Below are 24,062 nucleotides of genomic sequence, written 5' to 3'. Positions count from 1 at the left end.
CCGGGGCCGGGTATCGAACCCGGGACCTTTGGTTAAACGTACCAAAGCTCTCCCACTGAGCTACCCGGGAACTCTACCCACACCGATCCAATTTTTCCCTCTATATCCACAGACCTCAAAGTGGGCTGACAACAGTCAAGCAACCAACATTTGAGTGCACACTAACTCTGTGTGACTTTAAATTGTGCTTTTCTGTTACGTACAGTGACGTGTATTATACAAATTAAGCTTTCAGGAATAACTCCCTGTAAAGTTAATTTGAATAATTTCGAGGGAAAAATTGTTCCGGGGCCGGGTATCGAACCCGGGACCTTTGGTTAAACGTACCAACGCTCTCCCACTGAGCTACCCGGGAACTCTACCCACACCGATCCAATTTTTCCCTCTATATCCACAGACCTCAAAGTGGGCTGACAACAGTCAAGCAACCAACATTTGAGTGCACACTAACTCTGTGTGACTTTAAATTGTGGTTTTCTGTTACGTACAGTGACGTGTATTATGCAAATTAAGCTTTCAGGAATAACTCCCTGTAAAGTTAATTTGAATAATTTCGAGGGAAAAATTGTTCCGGGGCCGGGTATCGAACCCGGGACCTTTGGTTAAACGTACCAACGCTCTCCCACTGAGCTACCCGGGAACTCTATCCACACCGATCCAATTTTTCCCTCTATATCCACAGATCTCAAAGTGGGCTGACAACAGTCAAGCAACCAACATTTGAGTGCACACTATGTGTGACTTTAAATTGTGGTTTTCTGTTACGTACAGTGACGTGTATTATGCAAATTAAGCTTTCATGAATAACTCCCTGTAAAGTTAATTTGAATAATTTCGAGGGAAAAATTGTTCCGGGGCCGGGTATCGAACCCGGGACCTTTGGTTAAACGTACCAACGCTCTCCCACTGAGCTACCCGGGAACTCTACCCACACCGATCCAATTTTTCCCTCTATATCCACAGACCCCAAAGTGGGCTGACAACAGTCAAGCAACCAACATTTGAGTGCACACTAACTCTGTGTGACTTTAAATTGTGCTTTTCTGTTACGTACAGTGACGTGTATTATGCAAATTAAGCTTTCAGGAATAACTCCCTGTAAAGTTAATTTGAATAATTTCGAGGGAAAAATTGTTCTGGGGCCGGGTATCGAACCCGGGACCTTTGGTTAAACGTACCAACGCTCTCCCACTGAGCTACCCGGGAACTCTACCCACACCGATCCAATTTTTCCCTCTATATCCACAGACCTCAAAGTGGGCTGACAACAGTCAAGCAACCAACATTTGAGTGCACACTAACTCTGTGTGACTTTAAATTGTGCTTTTCTGTTACGTACAGTGACATGTATTATGCAAATTAAGCTTTCAGGAATAACTCCCTGTAAAGTTAATTTGAATAATTTCGAGGGAAAAATTGTTCCGGGGCCGGGTATCGAACCCGGGACCTTTGGTTAAACGTACCAACGCTCTCCCACTGAGCTACCCGGGAACTCCACCCACACCGATCCAATTTTTCCCTCTATATCCACAGACCTCAAAGTGGGCTGACAACAGTCAAGCAACCAACATTTAAGTGCACACTAACTCTGTGTGACTTTAAATTGTGGTTTTCTTTTACGTACAGTGACGTGTATTATGCAAATTAAGCTTTCAGGAATAACTCCCTGTAAAGTTAATTTGAATAATTTCGAGGGAAAAATTGTTCTGGGGCCGGGTATCGAACCCGGGACCTTTGGTTAAACGTACCAACGCTCTCCAACTGAGCTACCCGGGAACTCTACCCACACCGATCCAATTTTTCTCTCTATATCCACAGACCTCAAAGTGGGCTGACAACAGTCAGGCAACCAACATTTGGACGGAAATAAGAAGGTGCATTATAGTGGATATTTAGCAGAGTTCATGTTCAAGAGGGCATATCCAGATCATCGTGAACGCATGCATTACTTCTTCATGGAAGTGGGAGAAATACATTGTAACTTTTAAAATTCAAAACAATAATGTAGTTTTATTCTTACAACAATAACTCTTCACTTTCTACAATTTAATTCTACTCCCGTCAACAATGGGATTTCCACTCCACACAGTAACACAGTATTCGTTATTGCACTCCACAGAGGACAATGACAATTTACTTGGATTATTGAGAACAACAATGAACTGTTAATTTTAACTAATTTTCACAAAGCACTAGTTACAAATCAGAACTGTCAATTCTCAGTTCACAGTTCGTTTGCCTTGGCTAGTTCTTATAGCTCAGTCACTCAAGTTCACAGTATCTCGAACCACAGACCTTCAGAGACAGTCCACTGAACCTCGAATTCAGGTCCCCCAACTGCGGTCCACTGCACTCGAACTCAGGACTTCGGACGCTCGCACAGCTGCGGACACACTCAAGTCGGACTCCGGTCTCGAAGCTGGTTTCACTGCTACACAACACTGACTGGCTTGCTGTTCACCGACTACAACAAGACTGCAACTAACTAAACTGCTCACGTTCACTCGCGTGTCGTATTTATAACTAAACTACAATGCTAGAAAAATATCCACGGGTGTCCAGAGATAGCATTCTCGAATAATCTGGATTTCTCTCCTCTCTGCCGCGGTCGCTCTCTCTCCTCTCCTCTCTCCGCCACAGCACATGCCCCAGGAAGCAGATGCGCGCGCAACCCGCCCAAACCACGGCCGACCTAGCCCTTCCTCCGCCGGTCGTGAGACCGAATCTCAAGTGGCAGTCACAATATCCACCTCTTCATTAATGTAAGGTAAGTGATCGCAGTTAGTTACTGAACTGTTTCGTCGTTGATTTAGGTTAGGTTAGATTATATTAGCTTAGGAATGTTAAGTTGATCGTTATTACAAATTGAAATGTAGGCTACTTTTGAAGTTGCCTATATATAAAGATTTTTGTTTTTGTTAATTTTTTGTACTTTGAAACTACTTGCGAAAATTGGGAATTTTCATATTTTTTCTCTTGAACTTTTCTGAAATTTTAACACTTTCTGCCAGAGCCATCTTCAGTTACAAGCCGGAGCATGGGTAGGTTTGGCAACACTGAGTGGAGGCGGTCGGAGGCGACATTAAAGCATGACGTTTGACGTTTTAGTGCTTTGATTTCGTTGTCAAATGTACAGTTTCCCTGGAAAAGAATGAGATGATTGAATATTCCTAAGTCTCATATGTAAAACACTGCGCATAATCAGAGACCAGAGCACTGATACACAAGATAACGAATATTGAGTTACTTAGATTTAGGCTATTTGGTTTGTTACTAGCATCGTTCCGAAATTCACTTCAAAAACTGCAAAAAAAAAAAAATATGATAATATTACGTAAATAAAAGATAAATATATACATAAATCGTGTAGTTAAATCGACAATGGACCTTCATGAGTAGATTGACACTCCGCACAGAAAGTAAAGCTTTCGTGTCGTTGCAATAGCTCAGACACTAAGACTTCTGCATGTTGTGTAGAAGAGAGCCAGTTCAATTCTTAGTCTACATCAACGATTTTTTTTTGTCTAAATAACGTTGAAATAGCTAAGTAACGTTGAAATAGAAGTTCTCAGATTAAGTGTTAATGATCACAGACAATACAAAATTACAAGTCATACTATTATAACCGTTCATCTAATGAATGCATTTATATATATATATATATATATATATATATATATATATATACATACATACATACACACACATATACAATGCAAATGTATAGACTTATATTAAAACTTAACAATTAAAATGAAATTATAAAATATTCCTAAGCCACACAGACAAACTTTTGCAAAGGTTTAGAGTCCTTAGGCTATGTCATTTGTTGAGTAATTATTACAATATTTTATTAGTAGCTTTCCCATATGTGTAATAAATGCACTCGCACAAAACAATTTTTGTTAAAAGTGTGGCTTTGGATTATTTCATTCTCACCCCTCAGCTGATTTTAACTATTGTATCTACGTGTTTGCTATAGTGTTTAATTTAATGTGCATTCAATTTCATTCATGTTATGTTTGAATGAAGAGGATGCTCTCTTATTCGAGACAGTTCGACAGGACCCCATTCGGACTGCTAACGAAATAAGAGCAGCATCTAACTTTTCCGGTTCTTCACAGACTGTGATCAGCAGGTTGAGGAACCACGGTATTAGGAGCCGGAGGGCTGCGCAAATGGAAATATTGGGGGAAGCACAAGCTGTCGACCGTCTTGCCTTCACTACCAATCGAATGGGTTTCGATTGGAGAAATATAATTTTCTCCGACGAAACAACCATCTCGAGTGATTACGAAGGTCCTGTCTGTGTCTATCGTGAGGATGGTCTTCGAAATGATCAGCGCTATGTGCACTAACGTTAAAGATCGTGGCGCTTTAGCATATCGTGTTGAGGGTGGATGTCTTACGATGTACCTGGCGTTATAGAACGCATCGATAGCCGGTTTAATGCGGGACCTTACGAGCACATTCTGGAATATATTGTGACAGCGACGTGAGATTCGAACTCACGACCAGCGTCCCGCAAGAGAGCAGATCGCGCGGGCTTCACGGAGCACTGATGGACGGCGCGGCGGAGAGAGGGGAAAGGGCCTACGCGGCGAGGGAGATCGCGCGCCCAGCTGCTTACGGAGTGAAGGGGGAATGGACCTTCCCGACTCTTCCAGAAGCCCGTCGAAGTGGAAAAATCGCGAATTCGAAGTCTCTCGGTTACGTTGCTGCGGTTATAAATTACGGACGCGAAGGAGTGTGTGTGTCATTCATAATTAGTTCAGTGTGTAAGCCAGTGAACAGAGCAAGCTAGCCAGTCTTGTGTACCGGAGTTCGACTTGAGTGTGCGTCCGCAACTGTGCCAGCATCCGAAGGCCTGAGTTCGAGTGCAGTGGACCGAGTTTGAGGGACCTGAGTTCGAGTGCAGTGGACCGCAGTTGGAGGGACCTGAGTTCGAGTACAGTGGACTGTCTCTGAAGGTCTGTGGTTCGAGATACTGTGAACTCGAGTGACTGAGCTAGAAGAACTGTGAACTGAGAACTGATAGTTCTGATTTGTAAATAGTGCTTTGTAAATATTAGTTAAGATTAGCAGTTCATTGTTGTTCGCACTAGTCCAAGTAAATTGTCATTGTCGTCGGTGGAGTGCTATAACGAATACTGTGTTGAGTGAAAATCCAATTGTTGACGAGAGCGTTTAAGGCGAATTGTAGAAAGGAATTATTGTTGGAAGAATAAAATCCTATTGTTGAGTTGAAATAAAATTCACATTGGTGTCAGAATCGGGACATTATCGACAATGGAGAACCTACAGCAGATCCTGCAAACCATCGCAGAAATGAAAGCAGAAATGAACATGCACATTAGTGAAGTAAAAGATAACATGAACAAGCACATCAGTGAGGTTAAGAACGACATAAGTGATGTGAAAACGGAGATGAAAAGTGACATAAGTGATGTGAAAACAGAGATGAAAAGTGACATAAGTGAAGTGAAAGGCGACATAAGCGGAGTGAAAGGCGACATAAGCGGAGTGAAAAATGACGTCACTACGCAAATTGAAAGCGTTTCGGCCCTCGTAGATGAAATTGTCGCCATCGTAAAAGACGAACTTAAGGCCGATTTGCATAAACTAAACCAGAATTTTACAACTATAAACGAGACAGTAGTCGAGTTGAGACAGGATGTAGACCATTATGACGGCAAAATCCGCGATCTCGAGCGTCGTCAAGAGCAGACGAGTGAGGTGATGGACAAACACGCTGAGGAAAACAAGCACATACTCGCGTTAATGGACCGACATGCTGAAGAAAACAAGCACATTCTCGCGTTGGTGGATCGCCAGGCTAGAGAACAGAAACAGATAATTGCCGAGGAAGTTCAACGGGCCGTGAAAAGATCGGCGACAGAATGGAGGACCTCATGTAGTGGCCATGTGGAACCATCGCCCTCAGCCAGACATTACAACGTCAAGACGCCGAAGTTCGACGGTACGACGTCTTGGGCGATATTCCGTCGCCAGTTCGAGGCCATCGCAGAGCACAATGGGTGGACGCCGGCAGAGAAAACTACTCAGCTGCTGGCCGCGCTTCAGGGACAGGCGTCGGAGATTCTTCACAGCGTTCCAGAAGATGGGACAGCCGCTGAGATAATGGCGGCCCTGGAGGGACGTTATGGTGACCATCAACTTGCTGCAGCATTTAGGACCCAACTAAAAACGAGGGTCCAACAGTCAGGCGAGTCCCTACAAGAATTCGCGATGGCGGTGGAACAACTGGCCCATAAGGCGCTCAGGGACCTACCTAATGACTTCATCGCTGGAGAGGCGGCCTACACCTTCGGCAGCGGAGTTCGAGACCCGGAAATAAAGCAACAGCTACTCTTGGCAGAGCATCGCACCATCAATGCAGCTCTGGCGGCGGCCCTAAGGATGGAGGCAGCCAAGTTGACGGCGAACGTCTCGGCATCGCACCGGATTAGGAGCGTCGCGGCGGCCGACGTCGAGGAACGTCAACCGAAATCACCCGAGCGACGAAGAAGAGGAGTGCCCACCTGCTGGTCCTGCGGCGAGCCTGGACACCTGAGGAGGGACTGTGACCGATCTGGTCACAAACAGGAAAACTAAAAGGGGCCGATGCGACGAGGGGCACGTCGGCGCCGTCATCACCATCCCCTCGGCTGATCTTGAAGACGGTTAACAAAAGATGCGACGATGGGCTGATTGCTGACGGATGGATAAGAGGCCGCCCATGCAGAGTACTGGTAGACACCGGGGCGTCGCTCACTATCGCCAGACCGGAAGTCGTGCGAGGACTACCTGGGAGGACGCCGCTGCGCCGGTATGAGCTACGTACTGCCTCGGGCGAGAGCCTGCCCATCCAGAAAGAGGTTTTCCTGGATCTGACATTGGGAAAGAGGAGACTGGAGATGTGGGTGTTCGTCGCCAACATCACTGAAGACGTCATCCTGGGACTCGACGCCATGCGGATCTTCGATGCAACGGTGGACGTCCGGCGCCGTATCCTCCGTTTTGGCCAGGAAGTGATCCTCAGGGACGTCGAAGACCAACCCATGGCCAGCAGATTCACCTTGAAGAATAATGTGACAATCCCAGCAGGCTGCGAGATGGTGGTGATGCCAAGGCTGGACGGACAACCTAAGAGAAACCTGCTCCTCGATTCGCAAACAACTCCGATAGATGGGGTTTATGTGGCCAGATCCCTACTCCCGAACAAGAATGTGGTACCGGTGAGAGTCCTGAATGTCACCAATCGGGACAAGGAGGTGCCTAGTGGAACTGTACTAGGTAGCGTCGAGCCGGTGGTGTCTGTGACGTCTCTGGCAGATCACGAGGAGTGTCACCGACCACGTCCAGATTTAGACCCATCATTGAAAGAGCTGGCTCGAGAATTGCCGGCGAATTTAAGCAAAAGAGAAAGAAGACAAGTCCACGATCTACTGACTGAATTTCAGGACGTGTTCACTCTGTCTGAAAATGACTACGGGACAACAGAGAAAGTTCAGCACCGCATCGACACCGGAAATGCTCGCCCAATCAGACAACTTCCTCGACACGTCCCTCTAGCTAGACAGAGGGAGATTGACAGCCAACTGGAGGGCATGAAAGCAAGAGGGGTCATCGAGGAATCCGACAGCCCTTGGTCATCACCTGTAGTGCTGGTGAAGAAGAAGAATGGGGACCTGCGTTTCTGCGTGGACTACAGAAGACTGAATGACGTCACCAAGAAGGACTGCTTTCCCCTCCCACGAATTGACGACACCTTGGACACCCTGGCCGGAGCAGAGTGGTTCTCGACGTTGGATCTCAAGTCAGAATACTGGCAGGTGGCGCTACATCCGGAGGACAAGGAGAAAACGGCATTCTCTACAGGCCAGGGATTATGGCAGTTCACCGTTATGCCGTTCGGCCTCTGCAACGCCCCGGCTACATTCCAGAGACTAATGGAGTCCGTAATGAGAGGCCTGACCTGATTGCTGTACCTTGATGACGTCATCGTGGTCGGCAAGACTTTCGGCGAACAGCTATCGAACCTGAGGAAAGTGTTCGAGAGACTGAGACAAGCCAGACTGAAGTTGAACCCGAAGAAATGTCATCTGTTCCAGAAGAAGGTCAGCCACCTGGGGCACGTAGTAGGGACCAACGGAGTGGCCACAGACCCGGAGAAGCTACAAGCCGTCAGAGGATGGCCGAGACCGAGGGACAAGCAGGAGCTGCGCCGCTTTCTCGGCCTCTGCACTTATTACAGAAGGTTCGTAGCTGGGTACGCCAACATCGCAAAAGCCTCTAACCCAGCTGACCGAGGAGAAACGACAAATCCAGTGGACGGACGAGGCGGAGTCATCCTTCCAGTGACTGAAAGAGGCGCTCTGCACTGCTCCTGTACTGGGATATCCCATCCCTGGAAGGAAGTTCACGCTCGACACGGACGCCAGCAACGTAGGCATCGGCTGAGTACTCTCTCAGAAACAGGACGGGCAAGAGAGGGTGATTGCCTACTTCAGCCGAACACTATCCAAAGCTGGGAGAAACTACTGTGTGACGCGTAGAGAACTTCTTGCCATTGTGGAAGCCCTGAAGCATTTCTACAAGTATTTGTATGGCCAGGAATTCCATCTGAGGACAGACCTTTCTGCACTCACCTGGCTATTGAGCTTCAAGAATCTGGAGGGGCAGACCGCCCGTTGGGTTCAACGACTGCAGGAGTACAACTTCACCTCCGAACACCGCCAAGGGAAGAAACATTCCAACGCTGATGTCTTATCAAGACGCCCGTGCACGGACGGCTGCAAACACTGCCTGAAAGTAGAAGAGCGAGATGGCGCCCACGCAGTCCGAGCCCAGGATGGGATAACGCAGCCATAAGGAGGGAGCAGCTGGAGGACCCAAACATTGGACAGCTACTACGTGATGTGGAGTCCGGCCAGAGACCAGTATGGGCCGATATCGCCAACCGTAGCACCACTTAAAAAAGCTACTGGGCCCAGTGGGAATCCTTCACTGTCAAGGACGGTATCTTGAAGAGGATTTGGGAGTCGGCCGATGGAAGGACCCGCATAGAACTTGTCCTGCCCAGGAGCAAGGTGAAGGAAGTGCTGGAGGAGACTCAAGCTGGAGTGACTGGAGGCCACCTGGGAGCCAACAAGACGCTGAACAAGTTAAGGCAGAGGTTCTATTGGTTGCATCAGAGAACCGACACTGAACAATGGTGCCGAAGATGCGACACCTGTGCAGCCAGTCGCGGACCAAGGACACGCAGCAGGGGAGCCATGCAGCAGTACAACGTGGGACCTCCTTTTGAGAGGATCGCCATCGACGTTGCTGGACCGTTCCCGGTCACGGATCGCGGGAACCGCTACCTCCTAGTCGCCATGGATTACTTCACAAAATGGCCAGAAGTGTACGCGATTCCCAACCAAGAGGCTTCAACAGTGGCCGACGCGCTGCTTGACAACTTCATCTGCCGATTCGGGGTGCCCCGGGAATTGCATAGCGATCAGGGGCGAAACTTCGAATCCAACCTGATGGGAGAATTGCTCGAGCGTCTGGGGGTGCATAAAACCAGGACCACTCCCCTCCACCCACAGTCCGACGGCATGGTGGAACGATACATCAAAACCGTCGAGGAGCACCTGCGGAAGGTGGTGTCCAACCATCAGCGAGACTGGGATGCCAGAGTCCCACTGTTCCTCTTGGCCTACAGAGCTTCGGTCCACGATACAACAGGGATGACACCGGCAAACATGGTCTTCGGGAGAGAGCTCCGCCCGCCCTGCGATCTGCTGTTTGGCACGCCACCCAGCGCCGACCAACCAGCGACTGACTATGTGGCAGAACTCACCGAGAAGTTTAATGGAGTTCACCAACTGGCCAGAGAGCACCTCAAGATGGCCAGCGACAGGATGAAAGTGCGCTACGACAGATTAGCCAACTCTGCAGGATTCCAGGAGGGCGACCTGGTGTGGCTGTATCCACCTACCAGGACCAAAGGGAAATCACCAAAGCTGCAGCGTGCCTGGGATGGACCATGCCGCGTGGTGACCCGGATCAACGACGTGGTGTACCGCATCCAGCGACAACCTCCAGGGAAGATGATGGTGGTGCATCTGGACCGATTAGCAGCCTACCAAGGGACTGCCCAGGACGAGCAGCCCTAAGGAGGGAGCAATGTGACAGCGACGTGAGATTCGAACTCACGACCAGCGTCCCGCAAGAGAGCAGATCGTGCGGGCTTCACGGAGCACTGATGGACGGAGCGGCGGAGAGAGGGGAAAGGGCCTACGCGGCGAGGGAGATCGCGCGCCCAGCTGCTTACGGAGTGAAGGGGGAATGGACCTTCCCGACTCTTCCAGAAGCCCGTCGAAGTGGAAAAATCGCGAATTCGAAGTCTCTCGGTTACGTTGCTGCGGTTATAAATTACGGACGCGAAGGAGTGTGTGTGTCATTCATAATTAGTTCAGTGAGTAAGCCAGTGAACAGAGCAAGCTAGCCAGTCTTGTGTACCGGAGTTCGACTTGAGTGTGCGTCCGCAACTGTGCCAACATCCGAAGGCCTGAGTTCGAGTGCAGTGGACCGCAGTTGGAGGGACCTGAGTTCGAGTGCAGTGGACCGCAGTTGGAGGGACCTGAGTTCGAGTACAGTGGACTGTCTCTGAAGGTCTGTGGTTCGAGATACTGTGAACTCGAGTGACTGAGCTAGAAGAACTGTGAACTGAGAACTGATAGTTCTGATTTGTAAATAGTGCTTTGTAAATATTAGTTAAGATTAGCAGTTCATTGTTGTTCGCACTAGTCCAAGTAAATTGTCATTGTCGTCGGTGGAGTGCTATAACGAATACTGTGTTGAGTGAAAATCCAATTGTTGACGAGAGCATTTAAGGCGAATTGTAGAAAGGAATTATTGTTGGAGGAATAAAATCCTATTGTTGAGTTGAAATAAAATTCACAATATATTCCTTCCTTCCGTCCCTAGAACGTTTTCCCGAAGGAACATTTCTGTTCCAGCAGGATAACCATCCCGTGCACTATGCCGCAAGCATTCAAGAATGGTTTCAAAGGAGACCCGAGATCGAAATCATTAATTGGTCTCCGAAGTCACCTGATTTGAATGTCATCGAAAATTTATGGGCGGAATTGAAAAAGAGAAGGATAGCCACCTATGCCCACCGACGCCCTCGAAATCGAGACGAATTGTGGGATCAAGTTGTTGACACCTGGGATGATCTCGCCGGGGATTAGAACTTATTCCACAATCTTTTGACATCCATGCCGGACTGACTTAGAGCTGTAATAGAAGCTGATGGAATGTGGACAAGATTTTAAGTTAACAGGTCTCTTTTTGTTACTTATGATTTTTGTTTGAGGAAGAATACTTTTAACTTCCATGTAAGATTTATTTTTTTGACGAGGTTCAGCCCACTTGTAAGATCCAGAAATTGGGCATAAATTATTCATATTTTTCGACAAATTAGACAGTCGAAGAACTCTGAAGAAATTAATTACACCTCAATAAAAGAAAAGTTTTACCTCAGATCGAACACGAGACGTTTCGGGTTTCGGTTAAGCAGTGGAACTGACACGCTACTATATGAGCTACCGAGACAAGACAGTGACAGCGGCAGTCTAGAATGTAGATCCCATAGCAGGCATTTCCCATTCGGTACAGAGAAGCAATGATATTTTGTGACCCGAGCTATGTTGTGAAATCGTGGCCTTAAATGGCTGTCTTCTTCGTGATTCTTACTCTGGTCCTTGTCCTTGTTGTGGTCCTTGCAACAATTCTTGTTGTATTTGTCATGATACGTATCGTTACGTCGATATCGAGTGAACCGCGCTGTAGAACTTTAACTTCCCGACGACCAAGAGTCGTCTCATTCCTTTTAAGGGTAACTGTATATTTTCGACATTAATTGATACAAAACTACGTGCATATGATCAAGATTCAGTGTATTGATGTACGTAATTTATTACGGAATCCGAACTGGTATTTTATTTGAGTGTCAGAATACCGCGTAAGCACTTGCATACAGCCACTTATAATTAAAAAATAAAAAATAAAAATGTGTTTTTCATTGATGGTACAAGGCAAAATAAATAAATACTTAAAGAAATGTTACTTGTACTAAAAATAAATAAAATAACGACGTACTTTCGCAATACCCTATTCCAATCAATTAACCATTATGTGGCTAGTAAATTGACAATGTTTTGCCGCTTTATGTTGTTTCACCTCTGACGTGAAAGGTTTAGGATATCATATACATTTTAATTTCATGTGATTATCTGTCGTGCTTTTCTATACATATTTCAGATGTCCAGGAAGCTAGTTTTAGCTTGAACCTCACCAGTCACCATAACAATACTTTTATCCTAAATTATTTGTTATAAACTTTTTAAAATACGGAATAATTTTAAATAAATATAATTACAGAAAACAAACTAAGAATGTAAATTATGCAAATAAAATAAAAAATGTAAACAGAGGAAACTACTGACATATTATTATAATAAAGTATGAGGATGTAAATACAGTTAGGCCAAGTATAAAGATCTATGAAAAAATGAAGAAACATAGGCCTATCATCAACATAATATGTAACAAAACACATCATTATCTATTAAGTATGTGCCAATTAGCGTAAACTCAGTGAACTTTAAATCCTGTAAATACGAAGTGAAAAGAAACATGTTTATAACTAATTTATTACGAAAGAAATAATATTAATAAACAAACCTTGAAAGCTAACAACTTGAGTGTATGCACCTACAAATTATAGGTAGTTCTGACGTATAGCAGAGGCATTCCGAATCTTCAACAAAACTGTAACATTTATGGGATCACTAAAACAGCTGTTTACAATGAACTTGAAAATCAACGGCGTAACTTTATTGATATAGCAGGCGAGACCCAACAATTTGGCAAGAATTCTGATACACCACAAACCACAAGTAAGACTATAAAAATGTAGTTTATACAATATTTAATATTTAGAAGAATTTTCAATCACTTTGTCATTAATAATAACTGTAAAAATTGCTAACGACTGCAGCCATATTTTCATTTATTGTCTTATTTTTATCGCCAACACGCACTTAGTTCATAATACATCAACAATTAACGTTTGGTACGAACGCGAACATAATTTCCTCAACACACACTTATATTGTAACATTAATTTACATTGAAAATCGGCATTAGCACAAACACGTGTTCTGGAAAGTAGGCCTCCGGTTGACAGTTAATTACAGTGTTCCCGACGTATGGCTCCGGCTTGTAACTAAAGAAGGCTCTGTTTCTGCTCATTTTGTCTAAGTCTCGCCATGAAACAATACTAACAATACCATCCTATCGCACCTCCTTCTACTCATATTCTTTCACAATAGCCCTGCATAACCTCTGAAATTCAGTACCTGCTAGCATCACGGACTATCGAAATAAAATGAATTCAAACGCAAACTTGGCACTTGGTCAGTAATTGAGACTCGTTCAGACATGGCTTCTTGTAAATAGTTATCTTATTCTACCAAAAATATTTCAATATTCCGTAATTTCCTCACTATATAATTTTATTATTCTAGGTTTAATTTGTGCTCCAGTAAAAAAAAAAATCATTCTTTGTTCTTAACTACGGGCTATTCCATATGAAATCAAGCAGTAAAAAACCTCGCATTTTTTATATACTCTAATTTTTTCCCTACTTATACAAGGTGCTGAGGGGAGTGCATTTTCAAAAATATACCATCGAAAGCAGGGGCGGATGCAAGGGGGGGGGATTAAGGGGATATATCTCCTCCCGAAATTTTGAGAAAAATACGAAACAAGAAACAAAAATAATATTAATTTTAATTCGTGAATGTACATAGGAATTAGAGGGTTTTCCACGTAAATTCTCTTTGCTAAAATGTTAAATTCCAAGAACTGCAGGAAGACAAACACAGCGTTCTTACTTCAAGACAGAGAGTCATGAAGAGTATTTTAGGCTCTTAATTTTCCTTCTCTTCTTAGACTATTTCATTAGTCAGCTCAAGGACAGGTTTTTAAATCATAAGGGAATCCTAAAGTCCATACAAACTTTTCTGCCTAAAAACATAGTGCGAGCATCAGATGAAGATTTAGAAACTGCTGTTGAGGCTATAGTAAATCAGTGGCCCAATGATGTTGATGCATCACCAGAGTCTTTCTTCAGTGAATTGAAGATGTGGAGAAGAAATTTCCTTGATCAGAAAAATCTTCACCTAATACCTACTGCTTTTATATCATCTTTGAACAGGTGCAATGAAATTATTTTTCCATGCACTCTCAAGGTGCTGAAACTTTTCTGTACATTGCCTGTAACTACAGCAACACCAGAACACTCGTTCTCAACATTGCGGTATTTGAAGACTTACTTGAGGAGCACGATGGGAGCAGACATTAAATGCACTGGCCTTGATGTATATACATAAAAATGTAAAAGTAAAAGCTCATGAAGTACTGGATGAAATGTCTAAGAAGCCTCGTCGCCTTCTTCTGTAAATGTCATTCTGTCATTGTTTTTCTACTGCAGTCATTATAAATGTTAAAATTTAAATATTATGGTTTATTTAACAACGCTCGCAATTGCTGAGGTTATATCAGTGTCGCAGGTGTGCTGGAATTTTTTCCTCTCAGGACTTCTTTTACATGCCAGTAAATCGACTGATATGAGGCCTGTCGCATTTAAACACACTTAAATACCATCGAGCTGGGTTGGGGTAGAACCCGCAACTTCGAGCTCAGAAGGCTATACCGACTACGCTACTCAGGCCAACTTGTAAATGTTTGTGACTCGGAAACAAATTGTGAGTATATAAACTTATTTCTCATTACTCCATTTTTACTATCTCCTCAAATCCCTCCCCGAAAAAAAATCCTGCGTCCGCCCCTGATCGAAAGTCAAACGGTTTTCGTATTATTGAGCGACAAATTTACCGTATTTTATATAAACAAGCCTCTTCCACCGCTCAGAACTCCGGAACCATTTACTGCAGAACATTGAACGAGAGCTTATTTTGAAGCTGACATTTGGTAGGTTATGTTAAGAAGTAATCCTTATTTTTATTGTTCACAGAGAGACAGATAATCTGATTTTACTTGTTGTTACGCTTTTTGATCATTTGTAAAAATGTAAAAAAATATTGAGAAAAAAACTTGCATTATTAAGAGGGATTCGGCATTGTTTGCTTAGTGGTACGTCATTAAGTTTCGAGGGTATTAAATAGATTATTTTTACACGCCTAGACTTGAATGGCGCAGTACCGCTTGCACTGGCCGAGAGCTTAAGATAAGCGAGAGTTGGGCGTCATTTTACTCCTGTGTTTATGAAAAAATGTGGTAAAGCTAGCACAGCCATGACTGCTAGACGACACATCACGTGTATGTCTCCTGGCCTTGCTTGTCTCGGCTAAGCTCCCGTCTCACAGTCAGCTGCTTAGTTCACGCGCGTACTATTTATTTTCTTTATTTGATATTTTCAATACTTTCTTATCAACATACCATCAGTAAAAAATATGTTTATTTGTACTTTCAATGCGGAATCTAACTATATATTTTTTAAATATCTTTTCCTAGTCAAAGGTGTCTTAATGAGGAAAAATCTAAATTTATCCATTTCCATAAAATGTAAGAATATCTGTTTATATGTCAATATAAACTTTAATTTCTCAGCATCAAAACAAACCATGATTTTGATCATTGGATGAAAGGGTTTCGGAGCTACAACAGTTTAAAGTTGCTAATTTTATGAAAATACGATAAATTTAAATATTTTTAATTTAAACACTATGAAGTTCTGATGCCTCAAACTTTGCACAAAGCATTGTATCACAGTTCTCTACGTACAAAAAAAAAGTTTCATTGTATTTAGAAATTGTAAGGTCAATTTTCTCTATATTTCGGTCGATTTGAGATGGAATAGCTCCTACCGGTAATATAATAAATTCTCTAGCCTTTATTAATCAGGTAATTTTTAGTAGCCTACTTTGATTTTTATTGTAATTGTAGATTTTATATTAATTGTAATTATAATATTGTATTCTTAATATTGCAGTTATAATCCTCTAGTACAGGGGAAGAGAAGGCCTGATGGCCTTATCTCTACCAGATTAAATAAATATATATGGTGAATCTAACGATGTGAATGAAGGTTACCCTGAAAATATTATTCAAAATCTAGAACAGACCCTAACAAAGTTGACCCACACGAATGTTGTAGTTGTGAAACTACCTTATTGTCATGACATGTACTCATGGGTTAATAATGAAATCAAAAAATAAATTCAAACATAACCTTATTATGTAAGAGATTTAGCAATGTTAAAATTATAAACACTTACGATGCAGATAGGAAATTGTACACCCGACATGGATTTCATTTTAATAGACGAGGAAAGAAGATACTTGCCAATGTGATAAGTAGAGCAGTACTGAATCTACTTACTGAAAAGATTGAAGTAGCTCAGTCAGTTGATTCAGGGGATGCTCAGTCAGCTGATTCAGTGAATTCTTAGTCAGTTGATTAGGAGGGTTCTCAGCTGTTTCAGAGAATAATCAAGCAATATGCCTACAAAAAAACTGAATAGACTAATAGATAGTAGCCCCCATACTAATGAGCCATTATATGCTCAAAAGATAGGAAAGTCCTGCACAAAGTCCTTTGATCTTTATTATCAAAATGTCAGTGGGCTTAGAAGTAAAATTAATGATTTTAGATTGTCTGTTCAGTCAGGTGATTATGACATTATATGCTTAACTGAAACCTGGCTAAACAGTAGTTTTACTGATAGTGAATTATTTGTAGGGAATGATTATTTGGTATTTAGAAAAGATAGAAACTACAACATATTTGAGAGTGAACGTGGTGGTGGTGTACTTATTGCAGTTAAAAGTAATATCCTTTGTACTAGGGTATGCCAACTGAAAACTGAAGAAGAAAATATTTGGGTCAAAATCAAATTAGGGAACAATAAGCTAATATATATCTGCACTGTATATTTTCCACCTCGTTCTCCTATAGAAGTATATAGTGATTTCTATACAAACACACTAAGTGGTGATGCCTTAAACCATAATGTCTTCATTATTGGTGATTTTAATATTCCTGGTTATAGCGAGCATGTAAATGATTCTCTGTTTACTGAACTTATTGATTTTATGGATACTGCTGAACTAGAGCAAATTAATAATATTCCCAATACAATGGATAGATACTTAGATCTGGCAGTAACTAATATTAAGACTATAAAGGTTAGAGAAGTGAATGCAGATGCTGTATTAGTCAGTGCTGATCCATTACATCCTGCACTTCAACTCGAGTTATTTTATTCTGCTAATACACAGTTAATAGGACTAATCATAACCTATTACCTCTATCCTACAACTATTAACGTGGGGATTACTTAAAGCTATACAGCTTACTTAATAATACTGATTGGTCTTCTGTCACAGGGCAGAATGATGTCAATAACGCAGTGAATAATTTTTTATGAATTATTAACTAAATCAATGGATGACACAATCCCAAAATGTAAAAAAAGGAAGTACAGCTATCCCACGTGGTATACACCCGAACTCATAAAGAAAATTAAAAAAAAAATACAGGCATAGGCAAACGTATAAAAAAACAGGGTCACTATATCATTTATACATGTTTGATACACTAAGAGCTGAGGTCAAAAATGATATACGTAATGCATTTGAAGAATATACTTTAGATGTTGAAAATTCTATGCTTGATGGAAACTATGAGGCCTTTTGGAAATACACAAAACAGATGCGTAAATCTAACAGTAGGTTGCCATGTAATATGAGATACTTAGATTGCAATTTTTAAACACCTGAAAAAATTGTAAATATTTTTAAGAACTACTTCCAAAGTGTGTACATACCTAGTAGTATCACTTCTGAAGTTACCACTGAACAAGAGTCTTGTGAATATTTTGATTGTATTAACATTAATGTTATTAGCGAAGAAGATATTATTAGTGCAATTAAGAAACTTAGATCGAAGAAATCAGTAGGGCCAGACGAAATCCCCCCATATATTGTAAAGGGGTGTAAAGAAAGTCTCATCAAACCCCTATTGCATATTTATAATTTATCTCTCAAGACTGGGATTTTTCCTGATAGATGGAAAATAGCCAAAGTTTGTCCAATTCATAAGGGCGGAGACAAGGAACTGGTTAATAATTATAGGCCTATATCGATATTGTCCATCTTTTCAAAACTTTTTCAATCTATTATATATAAATACATTTATTTCTCAGTCAAAAACATTATTGACGACAAACAACAAGGTTTCGTTACTGGTAGATCAACTTCATCCAATTTAGTATGGTTTTGTGATTATGTCACTGAAAATATGGACATGGGTAATCCAGTTAATGTAATCTACACAGACTTCAAAAAAGCATTTGATACTGTTGATCACTATACAGGGTGTTTCAAAAATACGGGGCATAATTTCAGGTATGTATTTCCCACATGTAGACAATCAAAATAGTTCATTACAACATGTGTCCGGAAATGCTTTATTTCCGAGTTATGGCCTTCACAACATTGAAATTCACGGAACCATAACTCATGTTTTAGAACACACTCCACTGATCAATCGTCAACACATTCACTTCTTGCATGATGGCACTCCTGCACACTTCAGTCGTACGGCTCGCCGGTACTTGGATCGAAGGTTTCCTGATCGAGGGATAGGTAGAGGTGGCCCAATTGCTTGGCCTCCACGCTCACCTGATCTGAACCCCCTCGATTTCTTCTTGTGGGGCCATTTAAAATCATTGGTTTATTTGTCTCCGGTGCCTGATTTGGAATCCCTTCGGAATCGAATTGTGGCATGTTCTGAGGACATACGCAATACTTCTAGAGTTTGGGATCGTGTTCGCAGGTCAATGAGACATCGATGTGAGGTCTGTATTCAAGCAGGAGGTGGACATTTTGAACATCTTCTGTAATGACAACGACCTACGGAAAGCAAAACGTTCCGGCGAATTTCAATGTTGTGAAGTCCATAATTCGGAAATGAAGCATTTCCGGACACATGTTGTAATGAACTATTTTGATTGTCTACATGTGGGAAATACATACCTGAAATTATGCCCCGTATTTTTAAACACCCTGTATATTGTTAAAGAAGCTTGCCAAATACGGGATTAGTAATTCTCTTATAAATCGATTTAGAAGTTACCTATTAAACCGCAAACAGGTTGTTGTCTTCAACAAATGTCGATCTGAAGAATTTACAGTGACATCAGGGGTCCCTCAAGGATCAAATCTGGGTCCACTTTTATTTTTATTATTTATAAATGACCTACCGAACTCGATATCAAACTCACTATGTTTAATGTATGCTGATGATGTCAAAATTATTAAATCTTGTCCTACAGCTAATGACTGTCACTTGCTTCAGAGAGATCTAAACGAGTTATACAAGTGGTCACTGAAGAATAAACTGTATTTCAACTTAAATAAATGTCATTATATGATATATACTAGGAAAAAAACTTATTTCCTTATAGATACTCAATGGGTGGGGAATTCCTGGAAATGACTGACAAGGTAAAAGATTTAGGCATAGTACTCACTTATAATATGGATTTTTCCAGCCATATACTTGAACTTGTGTCTCAGTCTCTTAAACTTCTAGGATTTATCTATAGACATACCACAAAATTCTCCTCTCAAGATAGTTTAAAAATTATATTTTTTTCACTAGTTAGATCAAAACTTGAACATTGCAGTACTGTATGAAACCCCTATCAAATTAAATATATTAACAAAATTGAGAGTGTTCAAAAAAGATTCATCAGATTTTTGTTTCTTAAATCATTTGGTTACTATCCCTCCTGGAATAATGAAAGTAGTATCTCGTACTCATCTCTTTTGTCTCTATTTAATTTTGAAAGTTTGCAACACAGAAGAAATAATATTGATATAAAATGCCTCCATAATTTATTAACAAGTTCTGTAAATAGTCATCTACTGTCCAGGATAGCAATACATGTACCAAGAGAGAACTGTAGGACCAGTAAAACATTTAATATAAACTATGCTAGGACATGTTATTATAAGTACTCTCCACTTCTTAGAATCTGTTCCTTCTATAATAAACTGAGCAATATTGACATCTTTCAGGATACAACCACACTCTTGAGAGAAATAAATACCAATAGCGTTCAAAACACTCCATAAGTATTTTGCTAATAAATAGGTCTTAACTGGTTTGCATATTGTATTTTTGGTCTTCTTTCTTAAATTATTTCATACCCATTATCATTACGAACTCGCTCCTAATTCTGACTTAACGTAGGCCTAGTCCCTCATCAGTTATTGTATTATTGTTACTAATCTGTGACTAGTTATTTGCATTTCATGTTTTCTTCATACTGTAAATAGGTACTTTTGTTTTTGTTTACCGAGATTTACATGTAATATTTGCTTAATATCTTTTGTTGAGTAGTATTGGATTGTAACTGTTTAAGTTTAAATACCATTATTATATGTATTACTACTGTTATTTTCATTTTATATACTCTGTAATTACATTGTTGAGTGGATTAAATAAATAAATAAATACTACTATGCCACACTACATACAGCATGGCATGTGTACCCGTAAGTCTTTTTTAAGATCTAGCTAAAACGGTTAAGAAAACTCAGATTTTACCTCACAGCCAGTGTATCCTCAAAATTTTTAACTGGTTCTTCGAACTGCGACAAATTTAACAAACGGTTTGGCAAGCCGGTGCGAACCGGTTGAATGACACCAGTGGTAATTACTGAAGGCGAGGCTACTGTTTTGTTAACCCTACAATAAGAAGATACGAAATTTTGCTTAGCCTATTGCGTACTGTGTCCAATTTTGTGCGACGATTGAGCACAAAAGTATGTTAGCATATACGAATATACTTAAGAACTTGCATAAATGCAAAAAATAATACACTCTATAACTTATAATAATGAAGTAACAAGCAATATTTACCTCCTGGATAAGTTTCAAACATCAAGGCTGTAAAAGAATAACTGTACGAGACCATGCACTACTATCAAGTATGCCGTGGCCATCAGAGTCACCAACCGAGCCCCTACCACGCCGTAGTGGAGAAGTGAGAAATATGTTCCCAAATTGAAGTAATGGAAAGCCGCCATTTGTTTGGTAGTAAACGCGCGGGATTTGGAAACAGCTATTTTAAAACGTGTTGCATAGCGTATTCGAAAGCTAAATGTTTTTGTTTACAGGAACAAAACTTCGTTCACGAGATACCTTTAATAACGTTTTTCTGCTCTCAGCAGAGTTGCTAGGTTTTCTGCGAAGGAAATCGGGATATCAGAAACTAACTTAAGACATTAGACTTATCAACACTTTATCATAAGATTTATAGTTGCTTTCTGCAAATTAGTATTCGCGTGCTTTAATGTAATATTCGCCTCCTTGAGAAACACTAAAATACGAATGTCACATAGTTGCAGTGAATACTACAGGCTAATCATTTTTCTTTCATTAACCACGAATATGTTTTAACCATTCGCTATTAAATTAATTTTGCAACTTTCCTTTTTCGGAACCGGTAGTCCAACAGTATATCTGACGATGAATCCATGTTTATACATAGTTCACTGCACTATAAAATGCAGCAATTGTATGTGTCTGTTATTAGTGTAAAATACGATATCAAAACGCTATTTTTTTCGCCACTCAACGCATCTAAAATACACAATATTTATTAATTGCGAGAACAGCAACTAGGTATCGAAACGAATTAAGTAACAATGCGGTAGAACTAGGGGAACTATTATCTTGCGAGTAAAGTTGCCTTACGGCAAGCAGATGGGTTATCTCATAGACTTTCTAAATTTCCGCGTGTTACCTCTATGTTTACAATGTTACCATTTGAGTCAATATATAAATAAAAATATCGAATAATAGGGAATGCAGACTAATTTGTTTAAATTACGTGCTAGGCTATTATCTTTCAAATTGAGTTTTTTTTTATCAATCCTCAATTCGCTTTATCGGGATTCAACCAGGATATTGGGAGACTCCCGCCTAAATTGGGATACCCAGCAACTCTGGCTGTCAGGCTTGCATTATTTTCATAGGAACTCATAACCACGGTTAATAAAAGAATAATTAATGTCTACTTTTCAATTTAATCTGTAGGTTAAATTGCTGTATAAAATCAAAAAGCATAATAATAATAATAATAATAATAATAATAATAATAATAATAATAATAATAATAATAATAATAATAATTAGCAGCAGCAGTAGCAGTAGCAGTAGTAGTAGTAGTAGTTGCAGCAGCAGTAGGAGCAGCAGGAGCAGTAGCAAGCAGCAGCAAGCAGCAGTAGCAGCAGCAGTAGTAGTAGCAGTAGTAGTAGTAGCAGTAGCAGTAGCAGTAGTAGTAGCAGTAGCAAGCAGCAGCAGTAGCAAGCAGGAGCAGTAGCAAGCAGCAGCAGTAGCAAGCAGGAGTAGTAGCAAGCAGCAGCAGTAGTAGTAGTAGCAGTAGCAGTAGTAGTAGCAGTAGCAAGCAGGAGCAGTAGCAGGAGCAGTAGTAGTAGTAGTAGCAGCAGTAGCAGGAGCAGTAGCAAGCAGCAGCAGTAGCAAGCAGGAGCAGTAGCAGCAGCAGCAGTAGTAGTAGCAGTAGCAGGAGCAGTAGTAGTAGCAGTAGCAAGCAGCAGCAGTAGCAAGCAGGAGCAGTAGCAAGCAGCAGCAGTAGCAAGCAGCAGTAGTAGTAGCAGTAGCAGTAGTAGCAGTAGCAGTAGTAGTAGCAGTAGGAAGCAGTAGCAGCAGTATCAGTAGCAGTAGCAGCAGCAGCAGTAGTAGCAAGCTGCAGCAGTAGCAGTAGTAGCAGTAGGAGTAGTAGTAGTAGCAGTAGCAAGCAGCAGCAGTAGCAAGCAGCAGCAGCAGTAGGAGCAGCAGCAGCAGAAAGTAGTTGTAGCAGTAGTAGTATAAGAAACTGTGTCATTAATCCGTAACTAAGACAAAACTTATTTTCAATCAGTCGTATTAAGAAATTAACTTTTTATAATTTATAGGCCTACAGTTATCATATTATTAAATTCGGCAAATAATTATTCATGTATGTACTGAAACAACTGCTGTTTGCAGAAAATGAAGGATATGAAGTGGATGAAAAATAATAACAATTATATGGTATAACGTAGTTTGAAAAGTAACAACTATCTTGGAAATGAGTGGAACACATTAAATGTTTCATTGTAGGGTAGAAATTCTCTCGGGGATTGCACTTATCCACTTTCGGTTAAGGGAATCTTTACTCAGAAGAATCTTGAAGCATAAACAGCCGTATAAGTACAATAGTTCGTCTTCTGTAACATAACACGGAGCAAACAAATGGCCGCCCATCGGCTGTCCAATTTGGGAGCATAACACTAGCGCCAGTGAGTGGTCTAGCGGTTATTTAGTAAGTCTATGTCACCACGAGACGATAAAAGTCACCTCGGCTCTCTTTTTGCGCATGCGCCATCGGTGTAGTATTTCCGCTTCCGGTGTGATGCTGGGCCTCGTTGTAAGCATAAAAATTGTTTTATTCACCGCATTCTAGATTCACCTTCGTCACGATCATATATTAATTTACATTTCGGTGATACAAGTTACGTAATTATAATAATAGTGCATTGCTAGATTTCACAATTATTACTCCAGCTCCTGTTATCCAAGTCAAACGTTATTTTCGTATAATTGTATTCCAGAATATTTCCTCATAAGTCTTGATAGGCTATATGTATTAAGAGTTAATTTTTGGTGGTAGTATTGATATTAAACTTGGCTAACACAATATTCCATCTACAACTTCAGAGGGGCGGCAAGAACTAGCGCTGAGGTAGTTCTGGATATTTCAACTGTAAACCAACTTACGAATCTCGTGATATGCAAATAAATATCACCAAACGTAGGTGCCAACTTCAGAGGGGCTGCAAGACACTTTGTGTCCAAATTTATAAAACCAGGGGCAACACATCCAGTAAAATTAAGAGTGATCTCAACCTTGTTAACAATTCGA

At 41.2% G+C, this 24,062-nt stretch overlaps 1 protein-coding gene across 13 annotated transcripts in view; it reads right to left on the bottom strand.

Annotated features, from left to right (window-relative positions):
* The window catches only part of LOC138700128 (zinc finger protein ZFP2-like), a 133,929-nt gene extending 112,793 nt beyond the window's left edge, over nucleotides 1-21,136 (bottom strand). For 6 of the 13 annotated variants that reach the window (XM_069826482.1, XM_069826483.1, XM_069826477.1 and 3 more), the window contains exon 1: nucleotides 21,017-21,134. Coding sequence is in view for 3 of the 13 variants with exons in the window: in XM_069826477.1 (XP_069682578.1) it covers nucleotides 21,017-21,071 (55 nt within the window). In the remaining 10 variants the exon portion in view is untranslated. Of the gene's footprint in view, nucleotides 1-20,701; nucleotides 20,858-21,016 lie in introns of those variants that run through there. The other 7 variants (XR_011332238.1, XR_011332239.1, XR_011332240.1 and 4 more) reach the window with 4 other exon arrangements.
* Nucleotides 21,137-24,062: the final 2,926 nt, after the last annotated feature.

This window comes from Periplaneta americana, chromosome 5 (genome assembly GCF_040183065.1).
Source record: "Periplaneta americana isolate PAMFEO1 chromosome 5, P.americana_PAMFEO1_priV1, whole genome shotgun sequence".
Lineage (NCBI taxonomy): Eukaryota > Metazoa > Arthropoda > Insecta > Blattodea > Blattidae > Periplaneta > Periplaneta americana.
The sequence above is the reverse complement of the archived record's forward strand: the minus strand, read 5'-3'. Positions and strand labels throughout refer to the sequence as shown.